Below are 26,836 nucleotides of genomic sequence, written 5' to 3'. Positions count from 1 at the left end.
GGTGCCGCTGCCTGTGGTCGGCGGGCTGGCAGCGGAAGGGGTGGGCGGATCCGGAAGCGGAACGGGTAAAGGCGGAAGTGAGGGCCGGGGCCTGTGAGACTCACCTGCGGCGGGCGGAGCGGCGCTCCGGGCGGTGAGTGGGGCCCGCGGCGGGGCCCGATCGTGTCGCACCGCCGTGACGGGGCCGGTCCGGCCGCGACACGGCCCGTGGGGGCTCCTGGCGGATGGTGCCCGGCGCGGCTCGGTGCCCAGCCCTGCCCCGGGCGGTGCCTGGCCTGGGGGCCCGGCTCCACCCGGCCCGTGCCCCGCGGTGGGAGCGGAGCGGGGGTCCGGGGACGCCGCTCTGCCGGGGCGGGGCGAGGCCGCCGCGTCCCGGCTGCGCCGTCGGGTTGCGTGAGCCGGGGCCCGGGGCGGGCTGGCGCCGCCGGCAGCGGGCGGGGGGCTCCGGCCTTCCGGGCCGCCCGAAACAAACCGCCCGCCGCCGGGTCTCCTGGGGAGCCGCCGTGGCGCACCGGCGGCTCCGGCCTGGTGGAGGGTGGCACCGGTCTCGTAGCGAGCTGTAACCGGGGCGGGCAGCTGTGCTAATCGAAAGATCAACGCGTCGGAGGTGACGATCTCGGACTCGAGGAGGAGGCCGCGTCTGCCCGGCGGAGGCTCAGGTGTGGCGCTCCGTGGGGCTGCTCTCCTCCCAGAGCAGGGAAGGCCCGCTCGGCAGCAAGCACCGCGCCTGCTGTCGGTGTGCCGGGTCTGCCCGGCCGCTCTTTCTCAACTCCTTTGTCTCTCTTGTAGCGCTGTCGCGTAGCGATGACTGTGTGAAAGTTAAATGGGGTTTGGGGAAGGTGTGGCGCCCGTAAGGATAGAGGTGGTATAATATTTTGTTGTAGCTAGTCAGCTGCTGAGGTGGCAACAGAAACTCTAGAAGTCTGGAAGCCTGGCCAGGTTCCTGAGAGCTGCCTAAATGAAGGATGTGACTTTATCTGCTGAAAATAGGTTCTAGTGGAACGGAGACTGTTCTGTATTGCTGCTGGTGACAAACACAGCCCCCGTGCCCCCTCCGAGGGGCGTTTGTGAAGCGAAATGTGTGGGGCTGCAGGCTCGCGAAGAACTGAACTGCAGGAAAAGTTTTGTAGCTTGTCCGGAAGGAGACCCAGACGTGCTCAGGTGCAAGGCTGTCCTTGGATCTTTGCGCAGCAGCAGACACCGCTGCGTGTAAGCTGGGAGCGTAGTCGGTATGTGATCCTGCGAAGGCTGATCGTGCAGATGTAAGCGTGAGCAACAAGTCCCTGGTGCGAAATCCTGTGGTGGCTGCTCGAACCTTATTCCTGGTAATGCTCAAAGTCCTGCTAAAACTCCTGGGAGTGGGTGGGAGCCCTGACAGTCGTAGCTGTTCCCTGCTAACTCACTGTGGCTCTCACTGTAAACCGCTCTGCCAGCGAGACCAAACGCAGCGGTGACCCAATCTCAGCTAACCTTTAGCTTGTTGCTTTTGTACGTGGCTGCCGGAGTTCTGACCTTGACTGTTTCCAAGCGTGTAAGGAAATCGGAGGGAAGAGAGTATGCCGAGGTACTATTTTAAGTCTTATGTGGAACAACTTGCATCTACTATTCTTAGCTTTTTGTGTGGTGGGTCAACGCATATTCGAGCTGCCCTGCTTAGCGCAAAGCAGAATTGATGTCATGCTATAAGTTAGGACTCCTGAGCCTACTCTGAAGGCAGGACTCCGGAGCTTGGTCGAGACCAAAAAAAGAAAGATACTTCTGAATCATATTGGCCTGATGAGCCATGCTGTCTGAGTGGACTTTCTAAGAGTCTTCTACCTTTTTTTTTCCAGCTTAACTGGGTAATAAGGTGAAAGAACTGTGACTGAAAAGGGTGAAGAATTCAGAACAGTGTATGTAGGCAGCTGCATGACAACGTTGGTCTTAATGCATTCTTGGAGTGAGGAGAGCAGGTGAAGCACAGGCCTGTGTGGACCTGTAAGGTTAAGAAAAGCAACGCTTAGATTTCAGCACTGGGACTCAGTTACTGAACCTCAGACTTCTCTTGAGTCTCAACAGTCAGCTACTCCCGTAGCAAAAATCTACCTCTAGAGGCAATCTTCCCCTCCGAGATACTATAGGCTAATTCAGACTACATTTGTTTTAAGATAGTGCCAGGCAGCGTAGGTCCCTCGAGGCTGTTTAAGTAGGTGCTGATACCCCTTCAGGTGAGGGAGCAACACAGGCAAGATGAAATGGGACTCCTGAAGAAGGAATTAAGTTACTAGAGAGCAGTAAGGGGAAGGCTAGCTTGATGCGTGGATTTGAAACATTTGTCTAGCTTTACTGTGAACGGAGTTGGGTTTAGGTCCCTCTGCTTTACTAGTGAAACCAATAACGCCTTGGGCAGCATCTGAAACAAAGCTGTCTAGTAACGTATTCGTACTTTGTGTGCTTGGCCAAGCTTAACTCTTGTGATGAGAAGCGGAATTATCTCCATCATAGCAAAGCTCTTCTGCATCTAAAGAGTGATCGGCTCTAGAGTTGCTCTAGGCCCTGCTAGACATCAGCTCCTGATCCTGACTTCTTAAGCTGCCGCATGTTTAGCAGATAGGTGCTCATGGCATCTCCCTGAAGAGGGAGGGGGAAAGAATGCCAAGTCCGTTCAGACACAGGAAACGAAATGGGAACACTTCTAATGAAGTGGGTGTAGCCCAAAGTATTTCGGTCAGCATACTTAAAAGAGGGTAGAATGTAGAAACAGTTGAGTCAGCTGTTTTCTTCCCTTGGGGTATGAAGTTTGAAGTCCTCTTATGCAAGTTCTGTTAAGTCGTCAGAGTAACACTATGAAAACACTCCAAATGCTAGCCAGAAACAATGAACCGTCCTGGAAGTGACAGTATCGGGGAAGAACAGAGCTTCACCTAAACTCCAAAAGGAACGCTTTCCTCCCCTGGAGCACAGGAATGAACTGCTGGAGTAGTTCTACATAAACAGATAAGAAAACGCTGGTTTTCGTGTTTGCTTTTATTTGGTAGAGCTCCAAATAAGGAGCTGCTAGAGGCAAGAGATCTTTGTGCAGTCTGGAAAAGATATTATGAAGGTCACTGACTCTTTTTGCAGTGAAGATGGCAATTTTCTGCTTTGTATTGTCAATGATCTTGCCTTCTTGTTCACAGAATATAGGTGCTATCTAAAGGCACATGTTGCTGGACTTCTGGAAAAAAGAAGCTGTGTCTTTTGAGGGCGTGCTGAGCAGTGGGCAGTATCAAGAACAGGAGTTGAAAGAACCTTGCCTATAGAATTAAAAACTCGATGCTTTTGTTCAATTCGTAGTTGGTCCAGACTGCACTCCTGAGTTACTCTTTCAGCCTAGCTGTGCCTCATCTTCTGTGAAACAGGACTAAGTTCTTGCAGTATCAAGGATAACTAAGAGTAGGTAAGACCTCCAAGAGGGAGTTAATGTGAGGACAGCGAACATGGAGGCTTTGCTCCCTACAGCTAGTGAGAAGCTTATGTAAACTGGAGATGATGCAGAACTTCCACAGAAGTCTTTTGCTGCAATTCGTGCCTCGATAACGCTTGGTAGGAAGCTGCCACGGCTCATTCGGCTCTTTTTAAAGCAATCTGTGCAAGTGCATTGTCTCCATAGCTTAGCTCATTAGAGCTTGACTGAAGCAGTGCTGGAAGCTGCATTCACGGGCCTTGCATCGTTCGGATCTGGTGTGAGTTCACTTGTGTCAGCGCAGCTGGGGGTTTGGTGGCCCTGGTTAGAGCGCGAGTTCTAGCGTTGGCCCTGTTGCTTTCCTGATACACGAGGACCAGGCAGAAGCACTACGCCTCAGCCTGCCCTCACCGCATATTTCTCTGTTCAGCTGTGGTGATCTAACAGGACACTAACTGCAGTTATAAAAGCAGTTAGTCATGCTGTTCTGAAGAATTAAAACGCCCACTGGATTAGGCATGGAACTTCCTTGTGCTGCCAGTGTCACCAACGTGGTAATAACTCTTGTTGCTGATACCTGTTCAACGGTGAGTATAAAAAAATGTAGCTCCAAGGTAGCCTCAGTAAGTGTAATGTCTTTTTACCTCATGAGGTGTTTTCAAGAATTCCTGGTAAAGGATAACCACTTAAACCTAGGAAACCCTTCTGAGGGGATGTGGATGGGGTTAAACTGGCTAGAAGAAGGCTTGAGGCAGCTCCATAACTCCCTTTGGCCGAAGTACTGCGCTTCTAGACTCAGTCATGCAGGCTGTGATCTTTGCCTCACCTTCCCAAAGCCAGATCAGCTTTGTGGGATGCGCGGGTGTTCCTGGCTTCATAGCTCCTTAAGTTTTAGAGCTGACTTGCCTGGTTCAAGCAGGTGGCATCTAGCAAATGAGCTTTCCTCAAACTGAGCAGTAGCTTTCTGTATATAACAACGTGGTCTGAGTTGGTCTGAACTTGAGATGCTGTTGTCTGAGTACGGCGCTGCCTGTCCGGATCAGATCTTCAGTTTGACCGCTTGTGCCTGGCACTGAGCAGCAGCCTGTCATAGGGCCTCATGCACGAAGCCCTGAGAAGTAGCAGAAACTTGGCCTTCATTGCAATTTCTTCTCTTGGGTTTGTCTTGCCTTAGAGGCTTTGTTAATCTGGCTTTAGACATGACTGAAGGGAGACGGCTCCATTTCACAGGCTTCAGCTTGTCTCATGAGGCGATGGAAAGGCCTCTTCTGCTGGCTTGGCCCTGGGTTGCCAGCGGGGTGTAGCTGCGTGTTGGACCGTCCTGCTGCGCATAGCATCTGCGCTGGATTGAGCGGTAACTGCAGGGTAGTGGCCTTGAAATCTCTGATAGAATTGTTTTTGAAAAACTGCTTTGAAAAACAGCCAGCTGCTGGGGCTGCTTTGGAGGCCGTGGCTCTGCAGATGTCAGGAAACAGGTACGTGTATTAAAAGCGTGCAAAGGAGCTGGCATTACAGATTCTACCACACTTGTTTAGGAATGTAGCTACCAACAAAAAGTAATTTAACTTTTTGCCGGTGTAAATCCTATTTACCTCTAAATTAAACCGAGTGCCCAAGTCTTTGGGAGGCTTGGGTGCGAGAGTCTACAAAGAAGTTGTGACTTTAACTCGTGATGGTGTAAAACCATAGGAGTACTTCTGAAGCTGCTCTCTGGGCTGGTTTAGGTCTGTGAATCTACATTTTAAGGCTGTAGCACAGCTCCTGAGAGCTGCAATGACTAGGTCCACAATTTAGAGCTGTTAGTGAAGCTCCAGGTTATAGCTTTACTGATCAAGAGACCAAGTGCTCTTTGTTTGCAGAGGGAAGTGCGTGCTGTCTGTAGAAAGATGAAGTATTAAAACTGATCAGGCTTTATGGGGCTGAGGGCCTGAGGTCTGTCCTTGCCGGCCTATTCCCTGGTTCATCTCATCAGGGAGAGCTGGGTCTGTTACTCCGTCCTCGGCAGCGTGGACCCCGCTGCGGTAAGGCTTTTGAAGTTTGTTCTTAGTAATCATGTTAATGTATTGGGAAATTGGGTTGACACTCCACGCTGTGCTAATCTGGGCTAGTGGAGTCCGTGTGTTGTTCTGGTGGGTCCTGCACTTGCTGCTGCTCCTGCTCTTGGAGTTGCTTGTGAACCTGGGTCCTAAAGCAGGCTTGCCAGTTCTGGGTGGGGGCAAGGTAGCAGGAGCTTCCTGCTAGCCGTGGCTAGCTGCCCGTTCAGTGTTAGGTGAAGCAAAACCCCTCGGTAACTTCAGGGGTTGCTTTGCCAAGAAATTCATGTAATGCTGTCGGCTATTTAACAAGATAAATACTTCACTGGGGCTTTTGTCTTGAGTATTTTGAATCAAAGCCAACGAATCCCTAGTGAAATGGTTTCTTGCATAGCTGAGAGCAGAAGCAGTCGTCTTGGGTAACTGGATTCTTCAGGATTGGGTTTCTAAATGTCGCCAGCTTTCAGAGTGGTCCTTGCTACTGGGTGAACACAGGGCAAAAATATCGGATCCTGAACTTCTGACACCTTAAACTAGGAGCTTCCCTGTGCTAGGGAGTCTTGTGAAGCAATTGTCTCTTGCAGGGGTTAATGTGGGGGTCTGATAGTAATTGCTGTGGAGCCTGGAGTCCCTGTACTGGGCTGGCTTGTTTGAAATGTGCTATTCTCGAGCATCCTAACAGCTCTGGAGAACTGCCTTGCTCTTGGGTAGGCTGGGAGTGAAGCAGCGCGGGCATGTGCTTTCTCACGTAGGGCATTCAGATTCTTGACTTCAATATTCATGGGAGCGTAGAAGCCCCTACAACAACTCCTGGCAAACAGGTGAGGTGTCGAGGGGAGCATAAACTGCAGAAGTGATAGACCTAGAGTTCTTGGCTGTTAGACAGCATCAGGCACTGAAACTGGTCTTTGATCTCAAAGCAAACAGGAGACTGTTCAAGAGCTTACAATAAAAAAATGGTACTTTTGCCTGTGTGATGCAGAGCTGCTGGGTGGGTAGGGCAAGCAAACCAGCACGTGCCTTTTCATGGATCCTTTGACATCACAAGCTGCTGAGTTTCACTAGTTACAAGAAGCTAGTAGGAAAACTAATACTTGCTAATCTTGATTAGAAGAGTACCCTATCACACCCGTCTTTCTCCTGATCTTGACTTCTTGAATTAGCATGGCAAGCTGCAATGTCAGCTGCTTTCACTTGTCTGCACAGCATCGCTGTAGTTATTTCGGTCTGGCTGAGCCAGGGCTCGAGTGCCCGTGTTCTCACGGGGAGCAGGGAGGGACGCTTGCCCCATCCACTCTGCTGGACGAGGGGCTGAGCAGCTCCCTGAGCGTCAGAAATGGCTTCATACAGCAGGAAGCTCTGCGTTTCTCAAACCGATAATCACTGATGGGTGGGGGCTGATCTAGCGCAGGTCCAGGCTGGGCAGCCTAGCTGGCTGTTACTTCTGTGTTCTGCAGAGTGGAGTTCTGTTTGACAGGAGTGTAGAAATGCTCGGAGACGTTGGCATTAGCAAAAAGTGCCAAAGTGATCCTCCTGCAATGGAGGGTTCTCACTGTCTTCACCTTTGGTAGTTGCTCACTTCAATTATTTGCTCATCCCGTGAACTCCAGCAGAAATACTAAGCTGGTCATTCCGATCTCGTGTATGTTCTTAGCCCGAGACCCGTAGCGAGGTGGCTGCAGCTAGGGTCATCTGAACTGCATAAATTCCACCCAAACATCCTGAAGGTCTGGCGGCTTCTCAGGTGGACCTGAAGTCACATAATCCTGCAGCCAAACTTGAAACCATCTTTAGATGATGATCAGGTTGTCCCTAATTAAAAGTGGTCACAGACTCTAGCTGCTTGACTACTTGCTCTGGTCAGTAGCTCTCCATGTCCAGTTGGATATACAGACATGCTTGCTTAATTCTGTTTGGGTTCATGGAGCACAACCAGATGGCAAAATGAATCGAGATCTGTGAAATATAGGTCATGCTGAGACTTGAGGATGTCAACAGGCTCGTTTCCTTGTTTTGCTCTGGGAATCACCCCTATCATATTTCAGGAGGTCATAACTCGGTAGAGGCATGATTCACGTGGCATTTAATGTGCAGAATGTTAGTCTGAAACAGCGACAGGGCTTACATATTGCTGATAGACTGCCCTGGTAAATGAATACAAGGTTAAACAAGCAAAAGCTGTTCCCTTGCAAGCTCTGGTTAGAGGAGAAACTCTAAAAGGTGGAGACTTTTTCAGGCTGGTAGAGATGTAGAGCTGCCGATGTGCCTCTCGAACCTGGTGGCAACCAAGCTGCTCCTGGCCAGAGCTGCAAAATGCTGCTTCCTCACTGTCCAGCAAAACAAGCTGCTAATTTGCTTCCTATCAAGCTTTCTCATCCTGGCAAAACAGCGTTTGTCCTCCCTCGGAAGAGGAGGGGGTTCCTGACAGTGTTACTAGCCTTTGCAAGGACCTGGCTCAGAATTGCAATTTCTTCACTGACTTAACCCGAGACTGGACAGGCCGCTCAAAGCAATGGCTTCTTCACAGCTTGGGCTACTGAAACGTCTCACTGCATTGAGAAGTTACTCCTCGTGGTTTCTCTCCTACCTGCTAGCTTCAGTGAACGGTACTGGCTTAACGGTGGGCTTCTGACTTGCCTCCTGGTCAAAACAACTTGAGGTTGCACGTCTCTGTGGGTCAGAGTACGCTCAAGTGCTGTTGTGTTTGGAAAGCTGAAGAGGTTCTCCAGCCGATGGCACTGACGGGCTCCGGATGAGCTCCCAGACTGAAATGGCTGTAGTCTTCCCATCAAGCTGTGGAACTGAGCTGGAACTTGAGACATAGTTAAAGCAGCATCGCAGCAGTCACAACGGGACAGGCTTTGCTCTGGAAGGCAGGTATTTGGAACTCTTCTTTGGTAAGCCTCTGTACTAGGGCAGGCCTGAGCCTTGTTCACAGGACACTACTCCAGGTCAGACCCATTTCAACTTGCTTTAAGCTTCTCAGTCATAGGAATCTGGTATTTGCTGGGCAAATGCTGGATGTACTCAGAGCATACCCGGAGTTTCCTTGGGGGTACACTCAGAACAAGGAGAAATTGGCTTTCGGGGGATTTCTTTTTTTTGCAGTTGTCTGTCAACAGAAGCTTGGGTTCTGAGCGTTGAAGGGAAGGTGGTGATAAAGAGCAGATGCGATCAGTTGTAGCATTTATCATTGACAGAAGTGGGAGTCGTGATGAGAACAGGAAATATGCCTAAATCTGTGTAACTGCACTTGGAAAGTATTCCTGTTCTCTGCTGCGTGCAGTGGAGAAGCGGTTAGGAAGGCACTGAGACTTCACCTGTGGTTAACTATGGATGTAACAGCTTGTCTTGCTGCTCTGGCCATGGTCTTGTGCTTCTGCACGACTCTGGAGATCTGGTGCTGTTGAATTGAGTGCGGGGGAGATGGGATGGCCGTTCTGATGATCAGGGGTGATGCTACCTGTTGGTGCTGTTCAGCATAGCTGGATTTGAACAGTCCTCTCATGACGAATGTGGCCGGTAGCCTGATGACCTGGAATGATGTGGGATGGGGCAGTGAGGCAGCTGGGACGGGGTGTGGGAAGAGGGAAGCATTAGGTGTTGCCTCTGCATTTGGATCAAGCTGTCGAGACTCTCGTTCGGTGGCGAGTACCTGTTTGCAGCAGGGGTGGGGAGCAGTTGCTTTCAGTCTCTGAATACCCAGCCTGTGCCCAGAGCGGCTGCTGCCAAACGACGTCCCCCGTGGCAGGGCTTGCGTGGCAATTCAAAGGCCTTCTTCAGGACTGCTCTGAGGTGCTGTATTTAATGGCTTGGTGCGAGAGCTGCGAAACTGCCAGACTGAGGATAGAAACTCCCTTTGTCTGCATGCCTTGATCCGAAGGGCTGACAGACAGGACTGCTTCCCGCAATGCCTTACGTGGGGCATGGGAGCATCTCTGTACTGCATTGGTAGGCTGAAGCTGCTACCTCGTGAACTTGGGAGAAGAGGAAGGACCTAAAGGTCAACCTCAGTTACCTCCATGAACTGAGTAATTGTTGTTTTAATAGATGAAGCTCTAATGACACCAGTTGGTGTGCTGGCTGTCCTTTGCTTGCCTCACCCTAGCAAGGTGTGTGTAACATCTACACATAGTGGAAGTGCTGGAGGGCCCGCTGGTGGGGAGGAAAGCTTGTGTTACCAATATTCCTTCTCCAAGGAGGCTCAGAAGACTTAAGATCCTGCCGAAGGAGCTGGTGACTGGCAGAAGCTGCTCAGTGGTGCATGCAGTTGAAAACTTCCCGCCATGGGAAGGAATCACCACCTGCCTGTGCTGATGGTGCTTGCAGATCAAACCCACCCTCTAGAACTGGTATGGCTGGTCCACGAGCGTGTCACTAACTCTGACCTCTTCTTCCAGTTGCAACCTGCCTCCAGGTGGATCCCAGTGCAGAACCTGCAGCATCCTTAACCCTTGGCACTCCTGCACTTAGGCCACAATGGCAGGTCGAGGTGGAGCTGCTCGACCGAATGGACCAGCCGCTGGAAACAAAATCTGCCAGTTTAAACTTGTGCTCTTGGGAGAGTCGGCAGTGGGGAAGTCCAGCCTCGTCCTGCGCTTCGTGAAGGGGCAGTTCCACGAGTACCAGGAGAGCACGATTGGAGGTGAGCGCCAACTCCAAATGCCTGTGGCTAGAAGATGCTGGCCTCGCTAATGCAGTCCAGGGGTACCAGAAGTATTAATGGCTGTTTCAATCCAGTCGGGGGGGTTTGCTGTAGATAGGCAAGCAGCTAATGCTTTAACTCTTGGTTTACAACTTGTTTGTTGGTGTGAAGATCAGCACAGCAGAGAATAATGCTATGGCAACCGTGTGCTCTGCCTCTAAGGCGTCTTCACTTCCAGTGCTTGAATTCCTGCTTCTAATTAGAACTGAGGCCTTCAGCTTGGTTTATAGCCCTTAATTATCTTTTCAGACCATGACCTGGGCTTGGGGGGTTTTCCTAACCTGATGCTGTTAACTACTTCCACAGCTTGTTCAGGTCTAGTAGTTCTTTAGCTTGAACTCATTAGCACGGCATCACCAACCAAAGGTCAGTCAGCACCTGGGTCTGGGCAGTAATGTTAGGAGGTGTGTGCAGAGAAAAGGCTTGATTTGTCCCTATAGTAACCCAGGCAGGGAGTAAGTATGGCTGTAAGTATAGCTTATGGGCAAGCAGGGCTTAATGCTCTGCTGCAGAGGGCCATGTGGGCACTCTGCCGTTCTGCTTCAATCTGTATCCAAGGCTGGTTGCCTTTATCCTAGTTGCACGCGTGGTATTATACTTGCTGGAACAAGAAAATAACCAGTTACTAAATTGGGGAGTGCAGTGTAACCGGGCTGACTTCAGTGCTTTGGCACTGTGGTGCGCTCCAAAGCCGATGCCAGCGACGCCGCAGCTGCGCTGCGCGATCTGCGAGAGGAGGCTGGGGAGGGGACGGGCAGCGCTGCTGCGCCGGGGGCTGGCTGCTGCCCGGCTCTCGGGGCCGCCTTCCCGTCGGGTTCCTGTGTGCAAGGACCTTGGTACAGCAGAGCTGCAACTCCCACAGCAAGTGGCACTGCGCTGGCCTCTGCCTGGGGCTTCTGCTCGCTCCCGTGCAAAAGCAGAACTGCTCCAAGCTCCTGGCTCTTGCTGCAGGGGCTCTCCGGCTGGAGGTAGGGCAAACATGCGCCTTCTCTTTCAGCTGCCTTCCTAACACAGACAGTCTGTCTGGATGACACAACGGTGAAGTTTGAAATATGGGATACAGCAGGACAAGAGCGGTATCACAGCCTGGCACCCATGTATTACCGAGGGGCGCAGGCAGCCATTGTTGTCTACGACATCACTAACACAGTGAGTACTGCGCAGGGCTGCCAGGGTTTGCTGGGGAGGAGGTGGCTGCGCTTGCAGCCGATCTTCGCGGCTCCCTGGGGGAGTGCCTGGGTTCAGAGTCCCTGCAGATGCCTGCCTGCAGGCACTGAGTTTCTTGAAAACTGCTAATGGCCTCTTCCTCAGTTCTGACCAAGGCTGTCTAAGCTGATAAAGGATCCTGCTACAAAGTGCTGTAGAGGCAGAACACTTAAACAAAAGACTTGTTCTAATCATATCTTCGCTGTGGATTAATAAGAGGCTGCCCTTCCTGACTGCTGCCTCCTGTTTGCTTCCAGGACACATTTGTACGAGCCAAGAACTGGGTGAAAGAGTTGCAGAGGCAGGCTAGCCCCAATATTGTAATTGCACTAGCAGGAAACAAGGCAGACCTTGCTACCAAGAGAGCTGTGGACTTCCAGGTGAGTGGGAATCCAGATCAGTTGTTGCCTGAGCAAGTCAGGAAAGAAGCTTTCTGCTTAAGTGGGGGAGATGGTGGCTGTGCAAAGTGCTTTGAGGGAGGGTGGAAGTCCAGATTGATGCTGCTGAGGACCCCAGGATGCCACTCGAAGGGAGCTGTGGCCTGCCTTTCCCATCCACTCCTTCCACAGCACTTGCAGCTCTGGTTGGTAACAGTTATGATGAATGTGGAGAATAGGGCCCACAGAGCACGAGCTTCTGTCTGCACTCTTTCTGGTGCCTTACTCAGCTGGGGCTGTCTTCAGCAGCGTACGAAACAGCATCTTGTAGATACAAGACACTGAAGCAGCATTCCCAGCTTGTTCTCTGCTCTTCACAGCTCTTACCTTGTCTGAGGCAGACTTTCAAGGAGAAGCTCTTATCTCAGACCTCCGCCCAGGATCGCTTGTGGTGCATTTACAGGGTGTATTACTCTCCCAGCTAACCAAAGTACAAGGCGGCGTGCTGCTCGGGACAGGCTGTGTCTACATTGGCCTCACAAACAGTCCGTGCTGCTGTACCCCAGCTGGGGCACCAGCCACGCAGCGCGGTCGGTGGTGCACGTCTCCCAGCTGTCCTGGCCAGGCAGGGGGAAGGGACTGGGTGGAATGTCTGGCCTGGGGTGGGACAGGGTTCCTTTGGTGTTTGGTTTGCCGACAAGTGAAGCGCGTGAAGCCTGCTTGGGCCTCCTCTTGGCAGGATGCCTTTACCACTCTCATGTGATTGTTTGTAGGATGCACAAACATATGCAGATGACAACAGCTTGCTTTTCATGGAGACGTCGGCAAAGACAGCGATGAATGTGAATGAAATCTTCATGGCAATAGGTAACAGCTTGTGTGCAGGACGGCTGGAGTAGCTCTGAGCACCAGCAGCGCAGCCCACTGGAAACCATGGGAGCTCCCGTGTCGGCCAGGGTCTGGAGGCTCTTACTGGAGCAGAGACCAGTTTGCTGTACTTCTGTGAACGGTCGCTGCCTGAGTGTTTGGAGCCTTTGCCTTGCAAAGCCTGTTCCCTCTCTCCTTTAACCGGGGGTGGTGAGGAAGGAAGGAGCAGGATCGATGACAGCCAGAACTAGGAGTGGGGTGGTTTGTTGTACTCGTGCTGGTACCAGTGTCCAATCCCAGACTCCTGAAAAGGCGAGGGCTTGGCCGGAGCAGGGCCGAGCCCAGCCTGTGGTCTGCAGTGGGGAGGGGGCTGGCCTCTGCAGGGAGCCTACTAATGTCTTGTTTCTTTCTAGCCAAGAAACTGCCAAAAAATGAACCCCAGAATGCTCCTGGTGGCCCAGGTAGGAATCGGGTGGTTGACCTTCAGGAGAGCAGTCAGCCCAGCAGGAGCCAGTGCTGCAGCAATTGAGCAGCCGTTCCTGCCCGACGGAGCCCTCGAATGACGTGACTGGAATCCACGCTAACAATCGCACTTACCGTAGAGCGGCTGCTGCCGGTGGCTGCTGTGATTTCTCCATCCCTTTCTGATCATAGGCTGGAGGGAGTTCTTCCACCTGCACCTTTCTGTACAAATACTAATTCAATTCTAAGTCTTAAGTCACTTTTTTAATATATGAACTTCTGCTCTTCCCTCTTCCTGGTGGTGGTGGATGCGTGACCTGGTGCCGGCCCAGCCCTTCCCACGGGCGAGGGCCCGCAGCACCCAGGTCCCACAGTGCTGTAGGTCACTATTGGAAACAAAGGGAGATTGAGACTAGGCAACCTTGTTTAAAATTACCCGTATGTAAAAGCTAAGGCTAATACAGTACGATATGCCTAGAACAACCACTAAACTGTAGCATTATAGTGACAAACTCTGGCTTTTCAGCCACTTGTTGACCAAATCAATTACGAGTATTCTGGGGTGGGGCAGAGGGAAGCAAAACTGGTTTCTTCTGTATTTTGTATTGTATGTTTCTCCATGTAACCAATCAGTATCTTGTCAATATAGTACATACAACTAGCTGCCTGTTGTCTTTATTTGTGTTGGACTCTAGCATGCCAACTCTTTTTTTTCTATCTCCAGTTCTGTCGTAATGCACTAATCCCATTGCAACTTTTTGCAAAAATCTTGTATAGAAAACTGTCCTTTTTTTGATGGTTGTGATGCCACTAATGTTGTTAACCCTACTCTAGTGTGAATACACATGGTTTACTGATGTACAGAGGTGGGGTGGGGGAAACCTCGGATAACTTGTCAGTGGAAACAATATGTGTTACGAAAGCCTGTAATTCCACAAAGTATGAAGGGAGGTATTAAATGGCTTCTGTTGCCAGACTCTAACTGATGTTGGCTGCTGCCTAGTGCCTAATGCAATGTCTTATGCATACTGGTATTTAAGAGGAACTGTCAACCTAGTCTTCATCACAAACTTCAGTTTTGTGTGATTAAAAAAAAAAATTTTTATAAACCTATCATAATCAGCAATGTTCATGTTTCTTAATCAGCTCAAACCAGAAGGGGAGCGGACCAGAGCGTAACAGTCGTGCTGGAGGCTGAGCTGCACTAGGCTGCTGGTGGTGCGTACAGCACCCGGCTCCTCCGGAGCGCGGTGTGGCCGTCCTTAACCCGGGCAGGGAGGCAGGAGGGCGGCGTGGCTGTCCTTAACCCAGGCAGGAGGGCGGCGTGGCCTCGGACCTCTGCGTGCCGCCCCAGCCGGCGCTGTGCCAGCTGCTCCTGCAGCCGCCGGCTCCCTTGAGAGGCAGGAGCTCCTTAAAGAGGCTGCAGGAGGTTTGGGAAGCTCGTGGTGCGGCGTGCAAGGAAGTTTGAGGTAAACAGTGGGGAATTTTTAATTGCCTAATATTTCTAGGGAAACTACAGCTCAAATTGGGAAGAGGTGGGGGGAGCAGTATGCAGAGGAGCTCAGCTGGACAGGCTTAGGAATACTGTGCTCAAGGGTTAACGAACAAAATGACTCTGTCCCTGGAGGATGGTGGCCTTGAAAGACGCTGCTCTGCTGTCACTGCTGCAGGGACTCGGATCCTTACACCCGTGGGTGAGACCTGGAGTCAATGTGGAAACCAGAGCATCCCCTTGCAAGAGAGGGACCCGGTGGAGAAGGGCTTCCCCAATCCCAACTCCAACAATCCGTGAGCACGAAGCGAAGTGCTGTTGCCATCTGCTGGCACCTTCTCCTTGGTTCCTGCTTCATGGGGCTTCATTTCTAGCTCCTTCCAGGACTCTGGGTCTCCACCTCTGGGAAGGAGCCGGCTGTGCCCTAAAGGGCGTCTTGCTGCTGCCCCAGCTGCGAGGGACTCGGTGTCAGGGCTGGGGACCTGCCGCTGGCCGCAGAACCATGCGGCAGCGCCCTGCGGAGCGGGGCCTCCTCCCCGCCGGCACCGTCCTGCCACGGGGAAGGAGCAGCTGTAGCACAAACAGGCGTGCCTGCCTGCATACCTGCTGCCTGCCCAGGCCTGAGCACGGGTGTTCATGGTGGTTACAGGCTTCGCCCACCCTGCGGCTGGGATCCGGGGGGTGCTCCAGGAGCCCCTTCCCAAGCTGCCTGGGGGGAAAAAGCGTGGCTGCACCCAGCCGGGCCTTCCTGCACGGTTGTCTTGCCAATCGGTGGCGTCGGCCAGGGAGCGGGGGGCCGCGGAGCTGGTGCAGGTGCTGGCGGCAGCGTGGGAGGGGGCGAAGGCAGCCTGCCTGCTCCCCGGAGAGCTGCTGCTGCCCCGGTGCGGGTGAGCGGGGCTGCCCCTCCTGCTTGGGAGCCTCCTGCCACCCCCACCCCGAGCAGCACCGTGCTCCCACATCCCTTCCCCCCCTCTGGGTCCGCTCTCGGCCCCATCTTGTGCTGCCCTGAAGCACCAAGAGAGGTTCTTCCCTCTGTGCATCCAGCTCCTTTGGCATCAAGAGCTGAGACCAGGGCCCGGCCTCCCCATCAATCAACACCAAGAGAGCACAAGCAGGTTCTATGCAAAAGAATTTTTATTGGATACAAAAACGTTCCAGTATAGTGAAAAAAATGACATTATTGCTGATGGAGCTTGTCTGGGCTAAAGCCCGAGACTTGCTGCTGTCTCCTCCGGTCCTGCCGCGGGCCATCGGTTCCCCTCCCCTTACGCCTGGGCTTTGTTGGTGGCTCCATCCTCGGAGGCTGGTCCGGGCTGTGGTGCCGCAGGGCTGACCTGGATGGGCACGTTCCTCTCCTGGGCGGCCGGCAGGGCCAGCCTGGGGGCCTCGATGCGGAGCTGCCCCTCCTTGGACAGGGAGCACGTCAGCGCCTCGGCGTCCACCTCCTCGGGCACGTCCCACTCCCGCTTCAGCACCTCGTACTTGTAGGAGAAGGAGCCCTTCTCGTCCGTGCTCTGCGTCTCCTTCTGCCCCACCAGCACCACCTTCCTGCCCACCACCTTCACCGACAGCTGCTCGGGAGCAAAGTTCTTGACGTCCTGGCAGACGGAGAAGCCCTCCCCGGGGCCCTGGGCCAGGGCTGCGCTGGTGCTCGGGGCTCGCTCCATGGCGGTGGCTCCTTGGCTGCTCAGGAGCTGCTCGAAGCTGCTCATGAACTCCCGAGCTTTCTCCATCTCCTGCTGCAGCTCCGTGAAGATGGTCTCTGCGTGCGGCCAGAGGGTCCTCACCGTGCCCAGCCGGGTGGCCAGGGAGCTGGAGGCGAATGGTGCGAGGTGCATCCGGCAAAGCATTGCTGCTGGTGCTGGTTCTGGTGCTGCTGCTGCTGCTGTCGTCCCCTCTCCAGTGAGCTGGGAGTGTTCTGCCCCGGTGCTGCCGCTCGCGGCTTTTATTCCCCTTCCCGGGAGGAGTGGCCTCATCCTGCGCATCACGTCATCCTTGGGAGAAGAGCTCAGCTCTTTCCAGCCCGTTCCAGTTCATTCTTGTTACTCATCGACGAGGAGAGGCGCCCCTTACGTCATGCCCGGCATACCTTCGCCCTTAGTCTTGCAGCTCTGCTCTCCTGGCTTATAATTAGCAGCATCACCTCAGCCTCCGAACGGGGTGCCTGAGCCGCCCCTGCCAAAAATCCGTCATCTGTCCCCTTCCCAGGCAGGGAGTGGGGCTGGGCTCCTCTCCTCCCTGCAGGAGAGCCCCTCCGCCCCCGCCCCGCTTGCAGGACCCCCCGCTGCGACCAGCAAGGAGCCCGCGGGCCCTCCCCAGGCGGGGTGCACAGGCTGGGTGCCGAGGGGCTGCGACAGGACGGCGGGCGGCCCCCGGGGGTGGGGGGGTCTAGAAAGTGCGAGAGGCGCCCGGCAGCGGGTGACGTAGGAACACGTTGCTTTAGGGGTGGGACCGTCCCCGTGCTGGCCGACGCGACGCGACGCGCTCCTGGCGCAGCGTAACCCGCGCTCCGCCGAGCCCCGCAGCGCGGGGGCTGCGGGAAGGGCTGTGCTCGCCCCTGGCCCGCGGTGCCGCTGGCCTTGCTGCATCACGGTGGCTCTGCAGAAACCCGAGCTCCGGGCGCTGACTGCAGCTCCCTATTTGCGGCGTGTGACTCGCCCCAGAAGCAGGCGCTGCTATTTTGGCTGACGGATAATCAGCCTCTCAAAAATAGGTGATGGCTCCAAGAGCGTGCGTGGGGAGAGAGTGTTCTAGAAAGGGCACACCCCTGGGCAGGGGAGGATAAAACCTGCCGCTGCCCGGCCCCAGCCCAGCACCGCTCCAGCCCCTGCACAGAGCTGAGCCGCAGCACGCGCCGGGAGCACGCACCGGGAGCAGAGATGCTTTGCCGCCTGCACTTCATGCCGCCCACGTCCAGCTCGCTGTTCCCGTGGCTGGGACCCATCCGCACCCTTTGGTCGCATCCGGGCACCCTCTTTGCCGAGCTGGAGCGAGAGCTGCGGCTGGAGATGGAGCGGGCTCGGGAGTTCATGAGCAGCTTCGAGCAGCTCCTGAGCAGCGGGACAGGCCCCGGCCGGATCGGCATCGCCGCGGAGCGAGCCCCGAGCACCAGCGCAGCCCTGACCCAGGGCCCCGGGGAGGGCTTCTCCGTCTGCCAGGACGTGAAGGACTTTGCTCCCGAGCAGCTGTCGGTGAAGGTGGTGGGCAGGAAGGTGGTGCTGGTGGGGCAGAAGGAGACGCAGAGCACGGACGAGAAGGGCTCCTTCTCCTACAAGTACGAGGTGCTGAAGCGGGAGTGGGACGTGCCCGAGGAGGTGGACGCCGAGGCGCTGACGTGCTCCCTGTCCAAGGAGGGGCAGCTCCGCATCGAGGCCCCCAGGCTGGCCCTGCCGGCCGCCCCGGAGAGGAACGTGCCCATCCAGATGGGGCCGGCAGTGGCGCAGCCGACGGCCAGCACCGACGACGGAACCGAGCGGGCCAAGGCGTGACGGGGAGCGGCACGGGGCTGGGCTGAGCCCGGCTGCTGGGGCAGCCGCTGGTCACAGGGCAGGACCGTGCCGGGGGCTGCGTGACAACCCGGTGGGGGGGTCTCTGCCCAAAACGTGTAGCTTTTTTGATATGTAATAAATATTCCTGACTTTTACTGGTGCGGGTTCTGTGTTTGCGGGTCTCGCCTGGCTCTGCGCTTTGCAGCGCCCCTGGCCGTGCCCACGCAGCGGGACGGCAGCCCGGGGAGCCGGGTGGTGCTGGCAGAGGCGGCCGTCTGAGGGGCTCCGGCGCAGGCACGGCGCTGAGCACCCCCGGGGGCCCCGGGCAGCCTGCGGGCACCCGACCCCCACCGTCGGGATGGTGCTGGGACGCTCCGGTGCGGTACCCGCTCGGCCATGAGCCGTGCCGTGCCAGCGTCCCTCGCACCCTGTCCCCCCCCCCCCCGCCATTGCCGGCACCTTCCAGGCGCTGCCCGCTCCTTCCCGACCCAGCCCGCCGCCAAGCCACGCCCCTCAGCGGCGAGATGGGCGGGGACTCCCATAAATGGGCATGCGCGGGGCGGGTCCATTCATATAAATAGCAGAGAGGCGGGGAGGAGGGGCGTGGCCACTCTCCATATTGGGCGGAGGAGGCGGGGCGCTGCAATGTGGCCACGCCTCCACGCTGCCAATGAGGAGGCGGGGCGCTGGGCGTGGTGGGCGTGGCATCGACCCATATTTGGTGGAGGAGGCGTGGCCGCGCTCCATATTTGGAAGGGGCTGCGGGACGCGCCGTGCAGCGCCGAACCGGGCCCGGTACCGGTTACCGGAGGGGAGGGCGGGGGCTCCTCCGGGTAATGGTGACCCCGCACCGCCCCGGGAGGGGCTCTCGGGGCGGTCGGGCCTCATCGGGCCCGGGCTTCGACCCTCTCTGGCCGGTTCACGCCGCCCGCAGCCCCGGGCGGGAGCGGAGCTCCCGCCCGGGGCTGCGGGCGGCGTGAACCGGCGCCCGGAGCACCGGATCCCCCCCACCCCCGCCGCGGCGGACTACCGATCCCGGCGTGCCCGGCGCGCAGGCGCAGTAAGCGCCGAGCGCACGCCGGGCCCGGCATGGCGGAGCCGGAGGCCGCGCAGCCCGGGCGGCCCCCGCCGGGCCCGGGCCCGGGAGCGGGGAGCGGCGGGGCTGGGAGCGGGACAGCGGCGGGAGGAGCGGGGTCAAGCGACCCGGCCCGGCCCGGGCTGAGCCAGCAGCAGCGGGCGAGCCAACGCAAGGCGCAGGTGCGGGGGTTTCCCCGCGGCAAGAAGCTGGAGAAGCTGGGGGTCTTCTCGGCCTGCAAGGTGGGCTGGGCCGGCACCGGGCGGGAGCGGGGTGCAAGGACGTGCAGGGGGTGCAGGAGGGGGGTGCTGAGCCGTGCAGAGGGTGCAGGAGGGGGGTGCAAGGACGTGCATGGGCAGGGGGTGCAGGAGGGGGGTGCTGAGCCGTGCAGGGGGTGCAGGAGGGGGGTGCAAGAACGTGCATGGGCAGGGGGTGCAGGAGGGGGGTGCTGAGCCGTGCAGGGGGTGCAGGAGGGGGGTGCAAGAACGTGCATGGGCAGGGGGTGCAGGAGGGGGGTGCTGAGCCGTGCAGGGGGTGCAGGAGGGGGGTGCAAGGACGTGCATGGGCAGGGGGTGCAGGAGAGGGGTGCTGAGCCGTGCAGGGGGTGCAGGAGGGGGGTGCAAGAACGTGCATGGGCAGGGGGTGCAGGAGGGGGGTGCTGAGCCGTGCAGGGGGTGCAGGAGGGGGGTGCAAGGACGTGCATGGGCAGGGGGTGCAGGAGAGGGGTGCTGAGCCGTGCAGGGGGTGCAGGAGGGGGGTGCAAGGACGTGCATGGGCAGGGGGTGCAGGAGAGGGGTGCTGAGCCGTGCAGAGGGTGCAGGAGGTGCAGGAGGGGGGTGCTGAGCCGTGCAGGGGGTGCAGGAAAGGGTGCAGGGGGTGCAGGAGGGGGGTGCAAGGATGTGCATGGGCAGGGGGTGCAGGAGAGGGGTGCTGAGCAAGACAGGGGGTGCAGGAAAGGGTGCAGAGGGTGCAGGAGGGGGATGCAAGGACATGCATGGGCAGGGGGTGCAGGAGAGGGGTGCTGAGCCATGCAGGGCGTGCAGGAGGAGGGGTGCAAGGACATGCATTGGGCAGAGGGTGCAGGAGGGGGGTGCCGAGCCGTGCAGGGGGTGCAGGAGAGGGGTGCTGAGCTGGGCAGGGGATGCAGGAGGCGGGTACTGGTCTGTGCATGGGCTGCAGGAGGGAGATGCTGGGCCGTGCGTGGCTGGAGGGTGCTGGACCGTGCATGGGCTGCAGGAGGGAGATGCTGGGCCGTGCGTGGCTGGAGGGTGCTGGACCGTGCATGGGATGCAGGAGTGGGGGCTGGGCCGTGCGTGAGCAGGGGGTGCAGGAGGAGAGCACCGAGTTGTGCAAGGGAGATGCAAGGACGTCCATGGGCAGGGGCTGCAGGATCCTGGGGCTGCATAGGAGGGATGTGAGAAAGCGTTAGGGTGCTGGGTCATGCAGGGTGGGTGCTGAGGAGAGCTGGGCTGATAAATAGGGATGGGTGGGACAGGCGGAGGGGACTTTGCGGGGGGAGTTGTTCGGCCGGAGAAGGCGGCAGCCCTGGCACGAGGCAGCGCATGGGCCGCTGCGTGACGGCCTCTCCTGTCCTTCGTCCCAGGCCAACGACGCCTGCAAGTGCAATGGCTGGAAGAACCCCAACCCTCCCACCGCCCCCCGCATGGACCTGCAGCAGCCGGTGACCAACCTGAGCGAGCCCTGCCGGAGCTGCGGCCACGCGCTGGGTAACGTCCCCGCGGGGCGCCCGGGACCTCTCCGGGGAGGGGGAGCGGTGCTGACCCCCGCTCTCACTGCGGCTTTCTCCCCACCGCAGCGGACCACGTGTCCCACCTGGAGAACGTCTCGGAGGAGGAGATCAACCGGCTGCTGGGGATGGTGGTGGACGTGGAAAACCTCTTCATGTCGGTGCACAAGGAGGAGGACACGGACACCAAGCAGGTGTATTTCTACCTGTTCAAGGTGCGTCTGGGGCTGGGCAGGGGTCCCTCAGCATTGCCAGGGCGCTGGGGCTGCTGCCCCGCTGCTCGTCCTCTGCCTGCTCTGCTGGGAGCTGTGGTCTGCGGCTGTGAGCCATCCCACCAGCTCAGCCAGAGACCTGAAACGCCGACCCTGTCCTGGGAGCGATGGCTCTCCCGGCCTTGAATTCCCCTGGGAGGGAGGTTTCCAGGGAAGAAACGCACGTGCTCGGAGGTGGACGCTGCCACCTCCCTGGCTGCCTGAATCGGCGCAGCCCTGCAGCAGCGTTCTGCCGCTTCCGCCGCTCCTGGTGGGCCTGCTCTTGGGACCTCGGCCCATAACCGTGCCCGACGCTGTCTTCGCAGCTCCTGCGGAAGTGCATCCTGCAGATGAGCCAGCCTGTGGTCGAGGGGTCGCTGGGGAGCCCCCCCTTCGAGAAACCAAACATTGAGCAGGTGAGGCCGCTGTCAGGCTCACACGTTGCACTGATGACTGGCCCTGTGTTTTGCTGCTCTTGCACGGTCCCCTCGGAAGGGTCCGGCGCAGCACCCGGTGCCCCTCCACCGCCCCTTCCTCTCCCCAGGGAGTCCTGAACTTTGTCCAGTACAAGTTCAGCCACTTGCCACCCAAGGAGCGGCAGACCATGTACGAGCTCTCCAAGATGTTCCTGCTTTGCCTCAACTACTGGAAGCTGGAGACGCCGTCCCAGTTCCGGCAGCGCTCCCAGAATGACGATGTGGCCACCTACAAGGTCAACTACACGAGGTGAGGGCGGGCGGGGGTCCGAGCCAGCCAGCCTGGGGGTCTGCCCGCTCCTCCTACCCCTGCGTGGGGCTGACCCCCGACTCCTGGGCTCTTCGCCTCTCCCCAGCTCTCCCAGGCGAGGAGAGCAGGCACCCAGTGGGGAGACTGCTTCCAAATAACATCAGCCATGACCCTCCGGACGCCCATTCTCCTCGTCCCTGCTCCAGCAGCGTGTTCCCAGCAGGGATGCGGATGCTCTGGTGTCACTGGTCCCAGCCCCGTTACTGGAGCGTGTTCTTGTCTCCTAGGTGGCTGTGCTACTGCCACGTGCCGCAGAGCTGCGACAGCCTTCCCCGCTACGAGACCACGCACGTCTTCGGGCGCAGCCTCCTGAAGTCCATCTTCACGGTCACCCGCCGGCAGCTGCTGGAGAAGTTCCGGGTGGAGAAGGACAAGCTGGTGCCGGAGAAGCGGACGCTGATCCTCACCCACTTCCCCAAGTAGGTGCCCGATGCGGGGGTGGCTGCTGCGCCGCTGAGGAGGCTGGCCTCCCGCGGGGCACTCGCACACCGAGCACGACCGCCTGCGCTCCGTGCTGCGGGCTGAGCCGTGGGGCTGTGCGTGCCCGACGCCTGCTCGCCGGCCGACGTGCCGCTCCCTGCCAGGTTCCTGTCCATGCTGGAGGAGGAGATCTACGGCGAGAACTCCCCGATCTGGGAGGCTGATTTCACTGTCCCGGCCACGGAGGGTGCCCAGCTGGTGTCTCGCCCAGGTATCTCAGGGAGCAGCCCCCCCAGCTTGGGGGCTGGAGGATAAAGGACCGAGGTGGTGGGTGAGCCTTGGCCTGTGGCGGTGGCTGGGCTGCCGCGGCGTGGTCAGCTGCTTTCTGGCAGTCATGGCCATCGTTGGTCTCTTCCAGCCGCGGTCAGCACCGTTGCTGTGCCCACCACTCCGCTCTTCAGCAAGAAGCTCAGCAACAGCAGCTCTGCCGCGAGCATGGACGCCAGCACCCCAGAGCCCCTGCCAGGTAGGGCCGGTGTGAGCCCAGCACTGGGGGAGCTGGGACCTTCCTTGGTCCCTCCCGGTGCTGGATGTGCCGCTCTGCTCCGCGCCCCAGGGGAGAAGCGGAAGCTGCCCGAGAGCCTGACGCTGGAAGATGCCAAGCGGATCCGTGTCATGGGAGACATCCCCATGGAGCTGGTGAACGAGGTCATGCTGACCATCACGGACCCCGCTGCCATGCTGGGCCCCGAGGTACGGGGTGGGGGGCACTGAGGTGGCACCGGTGCTCTCCAGGGCCCGCAGAGCTGCTTTCCTGGTCTGCTGGGGCCTGGCTGGGCTCCCCCCGCTGACGGTGTGCTGGGGTCGATGAAACCCCCGCACCCCCCAGACCAGCCTGCTGTCGGCAAACGCGGCACGGGATGAGACGGCCCGGCTGGAGGAGCGCCGTGGCATCATCGAGTTCCATGTCATCGGCAACTCGCTCTCGCAGAAGTCCAACAAGAAGATCCTGATGTGGCTGGTGGGCTTGCAGAACGTCTTCTCGCACCAGCTGCCCCGCATGCCCAAGGAGTACATCACTCGCCTCGTCTTCGACCCGTGCGTGGCTCGGGGGGCGTGGGGGGGGCCGGCACGAGGAGGGTCCCGTCTCACCCTTGGCCTTGCTGCCCGCAGGAAGCACAAGACCCTGGCACTGATCAAGGACGGCCGAGTGATCGGGGGGATCTGCTTCCGCATGTTCCCCACCCAGGGCTTCACCGAGATCGTCTTCTGCGCCGTCACGTCCAACGAGCAAGTGAAGGTGAGAGCGGGGAGGCGGGTGGTGGGCACGGCACGGGGGTGGGGAGGAGCGGGGCGGCGGGTGGGGGGCTCTGGGGGGAGCAGGGTGGTCCCTCTGTAGCTGGAAGAGCACAGGGGTGTCCCAACCCCTGGGGTAGCCCAGACCCGCTCAGCGCTGGCTGGCCCTGAGCGGCAGCGATTGCTCTGGGGACGTCTTCCAGCTGCCCATGTCCGTGGGTGGGAGGGGACCGTGCATCCCGTCTGACTCGGGCTGCCTGGGGGGCACGGGGGGGTCCCTGTCTCATGGCGGCTTCCCCAGGGCTACGGGACGCACCTGATGAACCACCTGAAGGAGTACCACATCAAGCACAACATCCTCTACTTCCTCACCTACGCGGACGAGTACGCCATCGGCTACTTCAAGAAGCAGGTGGGCTCCTTCCTCCGGTGCGGCTTCCCCCGGCCCTCCGGCCCGCCGGCCCCCTCCCACGTCCCCTCTCCCTCCTAGGGCTTTTCCAAGGACATCAAGGTCCCTAAGAGCCGCTACCTGGGCTACATCAAGGACTACGAGGGGGCGACCCTGATGGAGTGTGAGCTGAACCCCCGCATCCCCTACACCGAGCTCTCCCACATCATCAAGAAGCAGAAGGAGGTACCTCCCGCGGGCAGGTGCTGCCAGGCTCTGCCTGCTCTGGCCCCTGCCAGCTGCCTCCTGAAGGCAGGGGAGAGCTGTGGCGATGCCTTGGCCCTTGGGACCTGTCCCGTGAATCTCCCCTGGGAGCAGGCTTGTCGGGCAGAGATGGGACGCTGCGGTGGCATTTACGCTGGCCGGGGTTGGCTCTGGCCCTGGGCAGTGGGTGCAGCCGGCGCTCTGGGCCTGCGGGGTCCCACGCACGGTTTGGATCCCCGGAGCATCCTGCAGTCCGTGCTCACCTCCCCGCTTCCGACCCCCCCTTCCCGCCGCAGATCATCAAGAAGCTGATTGAGAGGAAGCAAGCGCAGATCCGCAAGGTCTACCCTGGCCTCACCTGCTTCAAGGAGGGCGTGCGGCAGATCCCCATCGAGAGCGTCCCTGGCATCCGTGAGTCCGGCCGGCTTCTGGTGGGGAAGGGCTGTCTGGCAGGAGGGCTCCGTCCTCCCGTGAGCGTGGGGCAGGTGTGGTGACGTTGACCCTTGATTTCCAGGAGAAACGGGATGGAAACCGCTGGGGAAGGAGAAGGGGTGAGTGCTGCACAGGGCGGGCGGGTGTCCTGCGGGGGCTCGGCTCGGGCTGCTCCTCGCTCCGGCGCTGGGCTGGGGAGGTGGGAGCACTGGGATGGCGAGAGGCTGCCCGCCCTCGGGCTGACGGGCGCTGGGTTTGTCCTGCAGAAAAGAGCTGAAGGATCCGGACCAGCTCTACAACACCCTGAAGAACCTCCTGGCCCAGATCAAGGTGCGGGCAGCTGGGGACCCTCCGCTCCGGGGTGCCCGTCCCCCCCAACAGCCCTTGGAGCTGCCTCCCCTGGGACGGGCTGTCCGGGGCTGCGCCCCTGGGGGGAGGTGGGGAGCAGGAGGGGCGGGCAGGGGCTGCCTGCGCTCGCTGCCCTAACCTGCCCCCTGCCCTCTCCCCAGACCCACCCGAGCGCCTGGCCCTTCATGGAGCCGGTGAAGAAGTCGGAGGCACCAGACTACTACGAAATCATCCGCTTCCCCATCGGTAGGTGGTTGTGCCCAGACCCCCGGGGCAGGATGGCGGAGGGCGGGCTGCAGACCCCCTGTCTGTGGGGTCTGTGCTGGGGAGGGGGTGTCCTGGCAGGGGCAACGGGGTGCTGGGAGCCCCAGCGCGGCCCAGAAGAGGGAGGGATGAGCCAGGACCTTCGGCTGGTGTCCAGCTCTGTGGCTGCGGGGCACAGAGGCCTGGGGGGGCCTGACCCTTCCCCACCCCCAGACCTCAAGACCATGACGGAGCGCCTGAAGAACCGCTACTACGTCACCAAGAAGCTGTTCATCGCCGACCTGCAGCGCATCATCACCAACTGCCGCGAGTACAACCCGCCCGACAGCGACTACTGCAAGTGTGCCAACACCTTAGAAAAGTTCTTCTACTTCAAGCTCAAGGAGGGGGGACTCATCGACAAGTAGGGGAGCCGGCCTGGACGTGCCTTGGCCGCCGGCCCCCCCCGGGAGGGGCAGGGCTCCCCGTGGGCCCTGCCCCTGCTCCGTGGGCAGGGGCTGCTGGAGGGTTTGTTGCTGCTGAGCAGCCCTGGGGGAGCTGGGCCTTCCCTGGGAGGGGGGCGAGGGGAGCAGGGGGTGCCCAGTGCTTTTATCCCCAGGCTGCTGGCTGCCTCTCCTGGGGGCGTGTGAGCAGCGGGGCTGGAGCCGCTTCATCTCGATCTGCCCGGGGCAGGGGCAGCCCCGCGTCCCTGCCTCTCCCCGGGGATGGGAGCCCCCGGCACCAGCACTTCCCTCCTCCCCAGGGCCGTGCCTTCTGCCCCGGCTCGCCGCGACAGGGCAGGGGCACGCAAGTGCTTTGGTTTTCTGCTTCCGTCCACGCACAGGCAGCCCCTGCCCCTGCCCCTCTTGTTGAATGTACGGCAGGGCTCAGCCCTGCCCGCCCGCGGCTGCGGCAGAGATGCTGCTCGTGGTCCAGGGCCCTGCTGGGGGGGGTGCTCTGCCCCTGCACCCCCAGCTCCTGCTGCCTCTGTCAGCTCTTCCCTTCCTCCGGGGGCAGGGGCCCAGCCCCAGTCCGTACAGTGCTCCCTGCCTGTACAGCCCTCCCTGCCTGCTCCTGCTGCCTGCTCCTGCTGCCAGCCGGGGCTGCCCCTTGCCTGGCTGGGAGGGCTGAGGGCTGGGGTGCCCCGGCCCCTGGTGCTGCGCTGGCCCCCGCTCTGCCCCAGCCGGGGCCCAGCCTCTGCCCCGGGGTCTGGGATTGGGTCCTGCTCCCCCCCTGCTGCCCCCTCCTCGCGGGCCGTGTTCCCCCTGCGCCTCTTTGGGTGCTGGGCTGGGGAGCGCCCGGCCCCGGCCTTGCCTTGTCCCCCACCCTCGCCGTGCCCCCCTGCTGTCATCGGGCTGTGGGGGTGCTGGTGATGCTCTGCGCCCCGCTGGCCTCGCCGGGGCGGGCCCAGCCCCCTCCGCCCCCTCCCTGCCACCCATTCCACCCCACTGCTGTGTTGGTTGGGGGTTTGGTTTTTTTGTTTTGTTTTATTTTTTAATAAATGTCCTCGTGCAGACCCAGCTGCAGCCCTG

At 59.0% G+C, this 26,836-nt stretch overlaps 4 protein-coding genes across 7 annotated transcripts; 3 read left to right on the top strand and 1 right to left on the bottom strand.

Moving 5' to 3' along the window:
• Window positions 1-77: 77 nt before the first annotated feature.
• Window positions 78-14,143, top strand: RAB5C (RAB5C, member RAS oncogene family). 3 transcript variants are annotated; one of them, XM_082332106.1, is made up of 6 exons: window positions 78-133; window positions 9,858-10,102; window positions 11,160-11,311; window positions 11,626-11,748; window positions 12,519-12,612; window positions 13,026-14,143. In XM_082332106.1, the coding sequence occupies exons 2-6, from the start codon at window positions 9,937-9,939 to the stop codon at window positions 13,139-13,141; spliced, it is 651 nt and encodes a 216-aa protein (XP_082188232.1). In that variant the 5' UTR covers window positions 78-133; window positions 9,858-9,936; the 3' UTR covers window positions 13,142-14,143. The 3 variants fall into 3 exon arrangements, with proteins under 3 accessions (XP_082188232.1, XP_082188234.1, XP_082188233.1); XM_082332108.1 differs by lacking the exon at window positions 78-133 and adding an exon at window positions 439-659; XM_082332107.1 differs by lacking the exon at window positions 78-133 and adding an exon at window positions 675-9,776.
• Window positions 14,144-15,682: 1,539 nt separating this feature from the next.
• On the bottom strand, window positions 15,683-16,787 carry LOC309600059 (heat shock protein beta-11-like). Its single transcript, XM_082332105.1, has one exon. It carries the CDS (start codon window positions 16,549-16,551, stop codon window positions 15,832-15,834), a length of 720 nt encoding a protein of 239 aa, XP_082188231.1. The 5' UTR covers window positions 16,552-16,787; the 3' UTR covers window positions 15,683-15,831.
• Window positions 16,788-17,283: 496 nt separating this feature from the next.
• Window positions 17,284-18,209, top strand: LOC309600061 (heat shock protein 30C-like). The gene has a single exon (XM_082332109.1). The coding sequence runs from the start codon at window positions 17,446-17,448 to the stop codon at window positions 18,052-18,054; it is 609 nt and encodes a 202-aa protein (XP_082188235.1). The 5' UTR covers window positions 17,284-17,445; the 3' UTR covers window positions 18,055-18,209.
• A 934-nt stretch (window positions 18,210-19,143) lies between these two features.
• On the top strand, window positions 19,144-26,760 carry KAT2A (lysine acetyltransferase 2A; the record flags this gene model as incomplete). 2 transcript variants are annotated; one of them, XM_082332095.1, is made up of 18 exons in its annotated part: window positions 19,144-19,371; window positions 20,733-20,856; window positions 20,946-21,091; window positions 21,454-21,543; window positions 21,672-21,853; window positions 22,141-22,332; window positions 22,498-22,604; window positions 22,752-22,859; window positions 22,950-23,086; window positions 23,223-23,431; window positions 23,507-23,633; window positions 23,931-24,041; window positions 24,120-24,263; window positions 24,578-24,692; window positions 24,796-24,832; window positions 24,980-25,043; window positions 25,223-25,307; window positions 25,539-26,760. In XM_082332095.1, 18 exons carry the CDS (start codon window positions 19,144-19,146, stop codon window positions 25,730-25,732), a joined length of 2,400 nt encoding a protein of 799 aa, XP_082188221.1. In that variant the 3' UTR covers window positions 25,733-26,760. The 2 variants fall into 2 exon arrangements, with proteins under 2 accessions (XP_082188221.1, XP_082188220.1); XM_082332094.1 differs by having other exon boundaries at window positions 22,752-23,086.
• Between the last annotated feature and the right edge of the window lie 76 nt (window positions 26,761-26,836).

Source organism: Platalea leucorodia (assembly GCF_965183815.1).
Source record: "Platalea leucorodia genome assembly, chromosome: 22".
NCBI classification, from domain to species: Eukaryota; Metazoa; Chordata; class Aves; order Pelecaniformes; family Threskiornithidae; genus Platalea; species Platalea leucorodia.
This window is presented reverse-complemented; position numbering and strand designations above follow the sequence as displayed.

Bases quoted from the DNA above. Each gene is read 5' to 3' on its own strand.
- RAB5C (XM_082332106.1), top strand. From the start codon at position 9,937: ATGGCAGGTCGAGGTGGAGCTGCTCGACCGAATGGACCAGCCGCTGGA. The intron at 10,103-11,159 runs GTGAGCGCCAAC...CTTCTCTTTCAG, and splicing joins CCAGGAGAGCACGATTGGAG to CTGCCTTCCTAACACAGACA. The intron at 11,312-11,625 runs GTGAGTACTGCG...GTTTGCTTCCAG, and splicing joins TCTACGACATCACTAACACA to GACACATTTGTACGAGCCAA.
- LOC309600059 (XM_082332105.1), bottom strand. From the start codon at position 16,551: ATGCGCAGGATGAGGCCACTCCTCCCGGGAAGGGGAATAAAAGCCGCG.
- LOC309600061 (XM_082332109.1), top strand. From the start codon at position 17,446: ATGCTTTGCCGCCTGCACTTCATGCCGCCCACGTCCAGCTCGCTGTTC.